Source organism: Phalacrocorax carbo, chromosome 5, assembly GCF_963921805.1.
Source record: "Phalacrocorax carbo chromosome 5, bPhaCar2.1, whole genome shotgun sequence".
Lineage (NCBI taxonomy): Eukaryota > Metazoa > Chordata > Aves > Suliformes > Phalacrocoracidae > Phalacrocorax > Phalacrocorax carbo.
Genome location: NC_087517.1, coordinates 22,906,059 through 22,919,793, shown reverse-complemented (window position 1 = coordinate 22,919,793; position 13,735 = coordinate 22,906,059). Strand labels below are relative to the sequence as shown.

Here is a 13,735-nt window from a genome sequence, read left to right as displayed (position 1 = left end):
GGCATAGCTGCAACAAGAACACTCACACTGTAATGGCCTATATAGAGAAGCCACTGCCTACTACAGCAGTTTCAAGAGGAATTAAGTCACTGAAATTACTTACCAGTCATACCATACTATAGAATCATTTAGTGCTTATCCACATCTTTTAACCGATAAAAAACTCAACTTACAAAGTAAAATAAAACAAACCAAAATTCAACACATGCAAATATGCACTAACAGCCAAAAAAGGAAAAAAGCAAATAATGAGAACAAAATTAATACTCCTGCTCCAGAATTATTTATCTTGTTTTGTCCACGTCTCTTCAAATACTGTAGACTTCAGACCTTCTAACCAAAAACTCAAAACAAGGTAGAAAATCTGCATTATTTTACTGCTTATTCTTCAAATATAAACATGTGTTCTCATGCATGGCATACTACACACTAAGTATGTGAATAACAAAAGACATGTAAGCCTGAACGAAGTAAGGCAAGTACCTTATAATCTTGATCTGGCAGCATGTTGAGTAAGAAAGTCACCATCTTCTGTGGAAACTCATATTTTATTGTCCAAAATAATAATTCTTCTAGAAAACATTTATGCTTCAATACATCCATGATAGATTGATCTGCATAAAAGGTTGGAGGAGGGGATGTGTAATGTAATAATTATTAAAACTAAAAATAATGATAGTGCAGTTGCACTGTCTTATATAAAATTCAGTAACAAAAATTTAAGAACATTGTAGTGCACTCTGTAAATATTTTTTTTTTCAAAAACACTGGGAAAATGAACATGGCCAACATCGCACAGCATCAGAGTCTGTAACAATGAAAAGGACCTTCCAGAGAAGTCAATGAAAGTTTTCAGTACAATTCCACCACAGAGTCCAGTCTTCATTGAGTGCATCAAATCATATCACCTTACTGTAATAGCTCCACTGATTGTAATGAATCACAGCAATTTGCACAATATTTACTTAATCGATGGAAACTGTTAATGTAGACTACTACACTTAGCTGATGTTAAAACAACAACACACAATTTATGATTAAGTGATGAGTTCTATCACCTAAGAATACTCACATTCTGTTTACAAAGCTCTAAACAAGCTAAATAGAAGCAATAATGTATCAATTATTTTTAAAGCAATATATGTACTGATTCACCAAGAATGAAGTTTTTGTTTGGTCGGCTCTTTTTGTTTTTTTTAAATATAAAAATAATCATAATCAGATAATCAGGCACTGGCTTCTGCTGATACCAGAAGAGTCAGTCTCTCCTGGCCATTCACTCTGCTCCCTTACTCATACTGACAGTACACCGCTGTGGGATACCTAGATAGGAATCAAGCCCTCTTTCCATTCTGTCAGCTGCATTTTCAAGCAGATCAGTTTCATGATTGCAAAGCTGCACAGATTGACCTCTGCTAGAATAAACTGTTTATGAAGCTATGGCTTGACAGAACATAAATCATATTAAGGCCATTTTAAAAAATCACTAAAATATAAAGACTCTTTATCATCATTCTTCAGGAGGTTGATTATTTAGGATTTAAAACTACAACAGGCATTATTTACTCCTGTAACATATAAGGACTAAAGAAAATAATAATAATGCTGCATTATACCTAGAAATCAGCTGGACCTGAGGTATAATTCCCCAACCCCATATTCTAGTGGGACTGTATGAGGTACTCCCATCAGCACAGATTCAAAAACACTTAAGCTGAACATCTTTTGGCCTTGAAGACTTGCCTCTTCACTGAAGTATTACAGCTTTAGGGTCTACACTGGATAGCTTTATGCCTATTCCTATGCAAGATAGCCATTTGTGCTTTTCCTAAGCAGGAATTACCTCCATCTTCCACCATTACTAAGGGTCAGAGTTCCCTAGCCAAGTGACAAATAAGCCCAAAACATCTTAGGAATTGCAAAAGATCATTAGAAATAACAAATAAATTTTAGGGATCTCCTCAAGACTTTAGCAAGCCACACAAAGACAAGAATATGTTTTATTCAATACATTCTACGAGTGCTGAAACAAAAAATTACCTTCACAGAGTCATGAAAGATATTTTAATATTAAAATATTTTTAAAGCATTACACATCACCTACTGCAGCAAACATACGATGATCATTTATGTTTTCTTCCTCGTCTCTTGTTAAAAAATTGCGTATGTGATTTTACTGCCCATGAAAGCTTGGTAGCCATGCAGACTGAAGCCCTCTGTCCACAGAACAGACAGCACAGGTTTAGGTACACGCCAAATGCCCAAGTGAGAACACCAGGCTTGAAGACAATTGACACAACATCTTATCTGTCACTGATGTGCAGCTTTCTCTGACATGTGTCACAGTACATATCAAATTCCTTATACAGCAGTTTCAGGCAGGCACAGAAGAATATATATCCAGTTATACCTGCTACAGAATTTAAGTAGGCAGAATGCTCTTACCCAACTTGGAAAATTTGTCAAGAACACTGGAACTAATGTTCCCACTCTTGTGAAAAGTACGATGTAATTTTAAATTTCTTTCAACAAAGAATAAAAAAAAAATACATAGTGCCTGTGGGTTTAAAATTGTCTTAAACATCAGATATTTCAGATGGATGCAGGATGTAGGTCTTAAAACAGTAAAAATAAAAATTCTTTCAATATTCAGTCCCATACCTGTATCAGTGAACCTCAGCATAAAACCTGTGTTTTCTTCAAAGAAACCTTTTATTCTTTCCTACTGCCACAAAAGACCCCATAAACTGCTGTAAACATCTCTCTGGAATATAAGTCTTAGCATTCCAAGATATCCCCAGTATATAAATAACTATCTATGAAGACAGTACCACTCACTAAAGACCTAGGATGGGGCAGGGAGTCTGCTTATACGGAAAAGGTAAATCTGTTTTTATTCAATACTCAGTTTTCTAAAATTTTCTTTTCATACTCTTATTTTATACCCTATTGGACATAAAATATGAATACTGAAAACTTCAGAAAACTATTCAATATTTAATAAAAACAGATACTTACCCTTCCCCCATTGGCAGACTCCCTCCTCTGGGGCTGATATTAGGAGCTATCAACATCATGAGCACAGTCCATGTTGGGATGCCTCAGAGGGGGAAGACTACAACCCTGGGGGGAGATGAAATGTTGAATTAAAGCATCACTTTTCCTGAAATGCCACTACTGATACTGGTTTTCAGATCTGGCAGCTTCTCAACCTGAGCTTCCTCCCTGCCTATTTCCCATAATCAGTTATTATGCATCAGAAAAGCAGAATTTTCTTGAGACTCAACTTACCTTTTAGACAAGCTAGCAGCCTCTAAAATTCAAGTAAGAGAGTCTTCCTTGGATGTCTGTAAGTTTCCTGCATTTCTCCAAAACTACCACCTCTTCCACACTATTATTCTCTACCAATATCTTTCACGCACCATTTCTAAGATCAACTCTTCACACCGCTGTTACCAAAACATTCAGTTCTCTGCTTTTCCAGCTTTCTCATCTTTTTCCTTTAATCTGAAACCACTAGAAACAAGCAATCTTACTTTCCCAATACTCCTCACACCTTCATACCTCATAACTGACTTCACGAACCCCTGCATTTCAAATTCAAGTTCCAAGTCTTCACTCCAAAGCCTTTCCAGAAATTTTATTCCAACTTTCATCACAGTTTTTCACCCAAATGTTTTCTCAGGGCTTGCAATTTCTTTGTGCTTCCTATGTAAGTTTCCTTGTACTCATATTAAAAAAAAAAAAAACAACACAAAAAAAGACCACAAAAAAAAAGGTGTTCTTTACTTAATAAAAAGTTTAAATACTATTATTTAAACACTCTTTAGCACAAAAACATGTCAAGGACAAGTACAGGATGGGGCTACTTTGTCTCTAGCCTATGTTCATTCTTGAATTAAAATTTGCACTGATCTCAATGTGAGTGCTGCTCATGTTGGACTAGAAATTGCACAGAGGACTAACTTAAATCTAGGAAAGTAATGGAGTAGTTTCGAATGAGACTTAATTCAAGTATTTTTTCTTAAACATTACTAGAACAGTACAGAAAGACGAATCAGAACCAGAGAGAACCATTCTTGCCTGGCTCAGAACACAATCCTGTTGCACAGTGGCATAATGAAAAGAATTGTTAAGAACAAATACATCAAAAACATGCTTTCTAAGCTGTATTGCAACCTTGCCAGCCCTACAGTGAAAATGGAATGAATTTTTAGAGGTCAGCTTATGACATGAAGATGACAAAATGACTGGTTAAACAGAGTCCCAGACAGTGGTACTCACAGAAGGGAAATCGAAGTTGCCAATTACTACAATTTCACTTGCTATTGTTTCTTAGACTTTGCCATGTTTAATACCTGTCACATACAGCACTACAGTGCTTGGGAAGTGAATTAATACCCTTAGATAATTTTTAAGATAGACATAAAGCAAATATGATAAACTGAGATCAGTACTTCATAAATACCTTTGGTGGTGCTGCTTAGTTTCACCCTCTTGCGCTTGCCCACACCTTGGCTACCATCCTGGTCCTCCTGGGGGAGGGGAAGAATTATCAAAAAATTGATAATTGTATATTTAGAATTTTATTGCCAAGAGATGGTATGCTCTCAAAATTCTGGTTTAACTATCAAGCTAAAACAGAAAAGCCCTGAATATACTCTTTTACCAGAAAAATACTTTTACTGTTTACAGGAACCATGGACTCCGTGCAACTCATTAGAAAAAACCACAATGTTTTAAATTGCCTTTTTTGCCCTGCAGGCAACATTATCAACTGCAAGTTCAGACATCTTCATCTATTTAATTAATTTTGTAAAGTTACTTGCTTTGATTTCTGAAACTGATTGCTACAAAAATATTTAACACTACAAAATTTCTAACTGTTGCATATCCAAGGTTTCACCTTATTCATCTGTAGGGTTTGGGTTTTTATGTTTCTTAAAAAAAATATCAGCCAACATATTGGCTATTAAAGTTGGCAACACAGACAATCAGCTAGACATTTTCTAATCAATATAAAGTTTTGATGCGAGGATAAAGTATTCTTGACACCTTTAAGAGACCAATTCTAATTGCTGAATTCCAATTGCTTGCTCCCTGCAGAATAATGGAAACACTTTACACAAGCACTTGTCATCTGAAGCTTTCAAGGCACTCTGCAAACAAAACAGCAAAGGTTCCAAAATGCAATGCAAGTTAAAAACATCATCACCATCACTTTACAAAACCTAACACTGGGTGTTAAAAAAGAATGTGACATTACAGGACTATATTAAACGCTACATGGATCTTTTCTAACAATGGTAGTCCTAATGAAACTGTGGAAATAAAGACAGACTTCTACTGGATCTAATAAAATGAGAGTTAATTAATGCAGATATCTACTGTTAAAAATAAGTAATCATGTCCTTCTTTCCTAAGTAAATGCTGTATTTTACTTCCAAACATCACTGGAATGATGAAGAACCCAATACTCAAGAAGTTACTGTCCTTTCTTGGGTAGAAAGTTTATTCACATTCTATATCCAAGGACTGATCGAAAGAATTGTATTAATGAAAGGTCTTGAATTTTCCTACCCTTCCAGTACCTCCATCTGAAAATTCATTTTAAGATGGGCACACATTTGAACTCTTAGTTTCCTGTGGTCTTTGTGAACACATGCTACTTCTGTACTTCAATTGGGAGCCAGTCAGTTCTCAGGATGTTGCCACTGCCCATCCTCCCATCAGAAGGATCAAGTACTCTAAAGCACAAATCAGACCTGCTGAGATATTACTATGAACTGCAGGACTCTGCAATTTATGTCTCCTGCTCTCAAGAAAAGGAATCTAAATTCCTGTAGCTAGGAAGTTGATAGCTGGAGGTCTCAAGACCTCTTCAGCAGTCTCAGTTAATCCAGAGAGTTGCTAGAGGGGCCTTAACCAGAAAACAATGTATTTGGATATGCAAATTGTGATTAATGTGTTCGATTCTAGTCTCCAACACCACTGCTCAGGCAAACTAAATAGATTTCCCCCTCTAAAGCATGAGGAAAATTTAAACATGTAGCGGTCTTCATGGCAACTTTTGAAGTTATTTCAATAAAAAGAAGAAAAATTGAGTGACTTGTAAGAAATGCTTTCTTGAGAACTTTCTCTTCCTCAATAATGTTAGACAGCTGGTTTCCACTGCTTCAATAAGGTAGGATTACATTGTAATGTCAAGTGCAGGAATATGCTGCTTTTGATTTTAGAGTTAATTTTCTTCACAGTAGCTACTATGGGGCTATGTTTTGGATTTGTGCTGGAAACACTGTTGATAACACAGGGATGTTTTCATTACTGCTGAGCAGTGCTTACATAGAGTCAAGGACTTTTCTGATTCTCCCACCACCGAGTAGGCTGGGGGTGCACAAGAAGCTGAAAAGGGACACAGCCGGGACAGTTGACCCAAACTGACTCAGGGGATATTCCATACCATATGACATCATGCTCAGCATATACAGCTGGGGGAAGAAGGAGGAAGGGAGCAGGTCATGTTCAGAGTGATGGCATTTTTCTTCCCAAGTAACCGTTACACATCATGGAGCCCTGCTTTCCCGGAGATGGCTGAACACCTGCCTGCCAATGGGAAGCAGTGAATTAATTCCTTGTTTTGCTTTGCTTCCGTGCGTGGCTTTTGCTTTACCTCAACCCACGAGTTTTCTCACTTTTACCCTTCTGATTCTCTCCCACTTCGCACCAGGGGTGGGGGCAGATGAACAAGCGGCTGTGTGGTGCTCAGTTGCTGGCTGGGGTTAAACCACGACAAGGACTTTTAACAGCCTTGAGACAGTGAGCGCTAGGTCACATGGTGTCTGCCAAGCCCAGGAATAAAGACTAAGAGAATGAGTAAGCAAATATAGAAGACCTTATTTTTACCTATTGGATAATGCTGTGTAAATATACCTGGCTAAGAGCAGAGATCTATGTAGCTTTACGTAATAGAATATTTAGCAGTATGCCTAAGGTGTGACACGTGTTGTAAATTCAGCTAATAAACTTTATTGAGTGTTAGACAGCATACATAGATTTTTCTATTATAACATTAAACAGCAATTGGAGTCAATAACTATATAACTGAGTAATAAGGCATTCAGTGCTCAATAAACTACAAGGGCAGCCAAATAGAGATATCCAATACAAAAAGGTTTTTTCATTCAGTGTGGTAAAAGTATTCACGGACTGGGTTTTATCTGATTCCTCAGAACATAAAAACTTCTTAAATAGGAGGACAGGTTTAGAGAAGGCCTGTTTTCCACCTTTGCACAACGGAAAACATGAGGAAGAAAAGCTAAAAAGTAAACTAATGGTGAGCTCTCTCCACAATACCACAGGATGGAACACAAACCATTTGAGAAATAAAGCACAAGTGAGCCTGTACTGTTTCAGGGCTGGAGGGGAACAAAACCAACAATGACACATATCTCAGGATACATCCATCCTTCAGATTAATTTTTAGCTTAGAAACATCTACCGTCATAGAAGTGAAACTAAATACTGAACTATGCAAAACTTATCAAGCTATTTAGTTCCCTGCAGAATCTAATTTGTAGCCTATGTAAATTTTATAGTCTAGCCTTTCATCTGTAAAACAATGCTACCTTTAAAACTTACTTGTAGGAAAGCACATTAACCTTTCTAGATTCATCTTAAGTACCAGAGGAAGAAAATCCAGTTAAAAGTGTACTCTTGCGACATTTCTTAATTAGAACACAGTTTTACTCTGCTCTAGGAGTATAATGTGGCATTAAAAAAAGCTGTAAATGCCCTTTGTAACTTATGGGGGAGGGCAGAGGAGAGGAGAAGTCATAAAACAAGGTAACTTTTTCCTCATTTCTCCAGTAACATCATTTTTCTAATAAGCACTTCAGCCATCTTCCTGCCTTGTTCTGTTTTGGCTTTTGGATGAAAGCAATGGACTTTCTTTTCAGTGATTGATATTTGTCAAGCAGATCATAATTTTAAAAAATATTATAAAATAAGAAATTAACTTTCTTCAGAAATGCCACTAAATGAGGGTTTTTTTGTTTTAAGCAAAAAAAATATCAAGGAACTTTTGGCATTATTATTGGTTGCATCCCATACTGTATCAATGTGGTTCTATTAAGCTATGAAAGGAAAATTCAGAAGTGAAAGTATATACTAAAACATTTATATTTTGAGTGCTTATTGTTTTATCTGCATGTTACTTCCTTGTTCTTTTTAAATATTTTCTAAATACAGATTTCAAAATCAGGTCTTGTGCTTTTTTACAATCTATCTAAATGTAATTACCATATTAAAATTGATTATAGGTATGTAAGTATATGCAGAATTTCAATTTAGAAAAATCACACCTGCAGTAACATAATAAAAACCCTACATGAATCTTTATACCCTGGAGATGAGAAAGGAAAAGGTCTCTAAAAAACAGGTATTTTTAACTAGCAAGCTATAATGCAGTTGACGTATTATTCCTCCCCTTTTTACTCAAAAAAGTATCTTTTTCTTGAAAAAAAAAATATCTTTTCCTGATAAAAAATTCCTCTGCGTAAAATACATCTGTCTCTACCTCCCTCTTGGGACTTCATTCCCAAAAGAAATATTTGCTATATCCAAAATCTCTTCAGACTCTTAACCACCTCAATTTATTCCCTCCCCTCTCCTCATCACTTATAGGGGTAAAACAGAAAGAAGCATGCTGAGCCATCTTAAGTTTATTTGAAAATACTACTTGAGGTTATTAACATTAACTTGAATTGCCACCTTCTTTCATGTGCCTTAAAAGTGATACTGTCAGCAATCTATCACAGTTGTCTGTTTGTTTGTCAAGTGATGGTGAAAAAACAACAAGGAATACTTTGAAAAATGCCAAATTATAAATAGCACTGCTGAAAGTGTAACAGATGCTGCTGTGCTTGTGACAGAGGCAAACATGTCATACACCTGTTTTAGACATATAGAACAATTGTTTTTACTTCAATATTTGTTCACATAGAATTAAATGTAAGCAAAAATCCTAGGAAAAACTACACTTCGTATTATTTAAAGTTTGTTATGCTACCCTACCAGAATGACTGCTAAGGCTTACTAGTTGAAATTAGGTTTTAAACAGTAGGGCAAAAGAATGAGAATAAATTGATAAAGTAACTCTACCAAAATTTAACTTTCCTCATTGAATTCTTCTTGTTTATTACAGCTCAGTCTAGGAGATTCCCTCCTTTTTACTCCTACTCAGTGTATGTGGAAAGTAAGGTCAAGTCCACATACGGGAATTTATCTACAGAGAAATTCTCACTGCTGCTATCACCAGTTCAGCTGAGTTCTCAAGTACCAAAAACTGCTAACACCATTCACAGCATCACATGCTTTAAGTTTACTTTAATCAAGCCCAATTTGCTTGATAGTGACTTCTGACCTACCCACACAAGTTTCTTCTACATTACATACATAAATTAAACTGAAATAGTATTAGCAAAAGTAAGGATTTTTCAAGACGTCCTTGGTAAATCATAGGCATGAGATCTTTACATCTCCATTATTTCTGATTATTAAAATAGAGAGAATATGTTGTAGATAGAAGAGTTAATGTTTGTAGGATTTGGCTGCAAGCATTCTCTCCATTTAATACTCCGTTGCAGTTCATTAGAGTCTTTAAAAACAGTCTCACCTCATCTGAAGAATCCCCTTGTCCTGATGTTGCCGTAGCACCTGCTAAACCTTTTGAAATAAAAAAATTCAGAGATTCCTTTCATAAGTCTTATACTGAAAAGAGAGTATTTTATGATATTTAATGAGCCAGTAAGAAGTGAAACACTAACTTCCTTTAAAAGATGCACAGCAGTGGACTGAAAAGTTGGAATAAGATTTCCAAGCAATACAAAACTAGGGATTTGCAAGTTCGTTCCATTGTAAAACTTCAACGTACTGAGTTAAGGGAGACATGTTCTTTCAACAATTGCAAAAAAACGCTGATGGCCTTCAGTGGTCAAAAAAAAAAATCCACAGCACTTTTGTAAGAATAGGTGGCTTAACTTAGTTGCAGTGACAAATTCCACTACGAGCAATTTCATCTTGCCTACTCAAATTCCACGAGTGCTATGACTGGGAAATGATGCTTAGTATATTAGCAACAAAAGGTAATATGTTTACCTTTTTTGATAGACTTAAAATAAGTCCTGTAATTTGGTGGTGCACTAAATAACAGGTAATTCCTTAAGTTTCATAGTATTTGGGTTTTTTTAGAAAAATAACTAAAAGAACAGTTTATATAAAACCCAGCAATAATCAAATATTTTCTTAAAATATTTTTCTACACAAACCTTGAACTGCTAACGTGCTAGTTCCAGCTCCTTGTTCCTGTATACCACATGCAATTTTATCCTCAGGAAATGCCAGTCCAGAGCCTTTCAAAGCAATGAGGTACTTCTCATGACTTTTCTTTGCACACGCATTCTCCCCAACACCTTGAATACATACGTAAAACAGCATTAAAGTACAACAGCTACTTGGTATAGAATACGAAGTACATGAACAAGCAATCTAAAAAATAGTCCACAATGTTTTAGTATGCTGTACAATTATGAGATGTAGAAGCTAAAGTTTTTCCAACTGATGAACTGAAATCCAAAAGAACAGCAATCTGCTCAGTTTTTCTGCCCCACCACAGTCTTTTCATCTGAATGATGTACTTAATTTCTATTTTATCAGCACTGCCACCATTCACACTACAGCAAAAAAAGGATTTGTTTCAATATTTCAAACAGTTGGTTTTGGACAGAAAGGACAGGGACTTACAGTTTGCAGTGGGGAAAAAAGTAAACCAACAAAAACCAATAATGATAATAAGCCATATATAATTTCTAATCGTCAGAATTTTTCTTTCAAAGTTTAAGTTTTGTCAGCTGCAATTAATGGAAAGTATTCATAAAGATTTCATCATTTCAACTGTTTGATGAAGCAAATTCACAATACATGCCCAGGATATAAAATTTTCCACAAAGAAATGGAATTAAAAAACCCAATACTTTTGTTATATAAGGAAAATTCAAAACTTGAGAGGAGCAAATTGTGTCAAGTGTTTATGGAAAAGAAGACATGAAAAAGATTACAGCATCCTTTTAGCTGTGCACCTTTTGCATTCAAAGTCAGAGGGCAGGTTTTGCTCTAAAATCCCTGTCTGTCTGTCTTTCCCTACCCAGAAACCGTACCTACTCAGGCACACATATTCTCCATTCCAAGAGTCCAGATAAGAATGCCTTACTTCCCATTTCCTCTCCACTCTTCTCTCCAGGAAACCCATCACATATAGGAAAAGAGAAGTCATTCAATTTCTCCCAAATATTATTAAACAGGAAATAAAAAGAGGAAGGAAACAGAATAGAGACAACTGTCCTTGAGGCAGCTTTCCTAAGCATTTCTCCTTTCAAATAAAGACTTGGAGATTGCCTGTTCTTCAACTAGCTGTTGCCCAAGCCAGTTATGGCAACTTAAATCTACAGTAATTACTATTTGTTCCAAATCTATGCAAGGGAAGTATGCAAAGTACTCAGAAAAGACACCACCTAATCACAAGAAAATAAGGTGGAGTTGATTTATACTAGGTGGTTTGGGGTTAATAGTGACTGCCCAACATTTTCAGATTCATTGAGATTTGGTACAGGATGGAATAAATAATTAGGGGTGGGGGGTTGTTTAAAAAAAAAAAAGGCTTTGCACAGAAGTGCAGGACAGACAATGGCCTTTTGCCATTCAGGTCTCCTCCAGTAACTGTGAGAGCAGATCCCAGAGTAAATTAGACTTATTCCACTTCAAATAGCTTGATATGCCTTATTTGAAAGTACGAAGCTGCCATATTCACTTCACTTTAAAGAGAATGGATTTATTATAAAAACTGTTTTGAAATGATGTATCTTTATACAGTTGTCTGGGAGACAGAATATAAGAGCTTTGCTCTTACAGGTCTTAATAACAAATGTTTCTAGTCACTCATGAAGTGCATCCCCTTCTATTGACAACAAAAAAATTCCTTAAAACCATGCATTTTTCTGGGTTTTGAGAAGTCAAATAAAACATGCAGAAACTGAAGTGATAAACAAAATTTATGCCCTTAAATTCTTCACAATTTGAAAATTTTACTATTAGAAATAACAAACATACCAGAGCTAAGATCTTTGTAGAACTGTTGGCTAGTCAAAACCTGGGTAAGAACTGATCGCATTGCTCCTCCCATTTTGGTCAAGTCTTCTAGAAAGGAAACATGAGGCTCCAAGACCTGGAGGATTTTATGAAGGTCCTTCTCTGATGGCAGATCAAGAGCTGAAAACCACATAACAAGAACTTTTGGTGTAAACATAATGTAACTTGGCCAAGACCTTCACAAGGCAGAACAGCTATGACCACCACAAAAGAAATTAATTTATATATTCATAATGCTTTAAGATTCACATGTACAAGCTTCAAATTAATCCTGATTTCATTTTCTGGATGAGCTGAACACAATGCTAAGTAACCCTTAAAACATATTTAAGCAGCTCTTCAGCAGAGAACAAAATCAAATCCCCTAGCCAGGCAGTAACTTTGTTATGAAAAGAGGCACAAAAAATCAATTCTATAAACTACAGACAACATTTATGTATTCATGTGCTGTGTCTTCACAGACTGCAAAGCAAGAGAGAGCAGCACAGTAAGATATACTAGATACATGGAAATACAAAACATACCAGGCTCATTATACCCCTCTCTTAAGTGCTGAATAAGACTAAAGATGAACTGTGGAAGAACTAATTCTGACATCATCAACAAGTCTTTCGGGACACATGGAACATTTGATTTTGACTTAATCCGGTGTCTTTTACAAAACCTATAAAACAGATGAGAAAAATGTTAGCCAAGTACAGCTCACTAGAGTTAACATATGCTAAGAAAACCATTACTTTTCCCATTTTTCAGAGAGTAGGTACTTCTACATTAAAGGTGGTGCAGAAATAGTATTCTGAAATGCCAACTACTATGTTCAAACACATTTTGCTTCTGAGTCCAGCAAATTATAAAAGTGACAATTTTTCTTCCCTTCTCAAAGTTCACATCTCTAACATCCCAGACTGCTCCCATACATATTAGAAGCTTCTTCCATGGAACAAGCAGTAGAACACTAACTTTTTCTTTATCAGGACATACCTCCCAGTTTCTAAGCAGCCTAACTGAAAATATCAAGCAGTTCCTCTCCTTCCTGTGAAATAGTCAGAGGCTGGCCCAATTCTTCAAGTCCTCATTCAGATAATGACTTTTAAAATGTCTTCTGACATTAATAAAAACAACTTCCAAAAGCATAAGAGTTTGCAGGATCAGTATTTATTTCAAACGTATAGCAACTAAGATTTAATTATCAAAGGATGATAGAAACACCCTACAAAAATTGTGCAAATTGTTGCATTTAAGAAGATAAAACATTTCTTTGGAGAATTCCTGTATGGTAGTAGTTGAGGCTTGGCTAATGCACAATGACATGAGGTTGAGCCAAACCCCATCAGAGCAGACAGAATGATTTCCCACTGACTTAACATGAGCCTGACTCAAGAGCCACCGAATACTTTTCTGCTTCCAATCTATTTTTAGAAAGGACAATTGCCAACATTGAAGAGTTATTTACCCATGTCAGAAAAGAAGCTAACAAGGAATGAAGACTCTAAAAACACATCATGCAAGAGTAAACCTTACTGGAAAGATTCAC

General features: G+C 35.9%; 1 protein-coding gene across 7 annotated transcripts in view; it reads right to left on the bottom strand.

Moving 5' to 3' along the window:
- The window catches only part of UBR3 (ubiquitin protein ligase E3 component n-recognin 3), a 117,841-nt gene that overhangs the window by 90,082 nt on the left and 14,024 nt on the right, over positions 1-13,735 (bottom strand). For 6 of the 7 annotated variants that reach the window (XM_064451553.1, XM_064451554.1, XM_064451555.1 and 3 more), the window contains exons 2-7: positions 12,726-12,865; positions 12,163-12,321; positions 10,326-10,469; positions 9,674-9,723; positions 4,469-4,535; positions 484-614 (exon numbers count right to left, since the gene is read on the bottom strand). In XM_064451553.1, coding sequence (XP_064307623.1) covers positions 484-614; positions 4,469-4,535; positions 9,674-9,723; positions 10,326-10,469; positions 12,163-12,321; positions 12,726-12,865 — 691 coding nt within the window. The remainder of the gene's footprint in view (positions 1-483; positions 615-4,468; positions 4,536-9,673; positions 9,724-10,325; positions 10,470-12,162; positions 12,322-12,725; positions 12,866-13,735) is intronic. The other variant, XM_064451558.1, reaches the window with a different exon arrangement.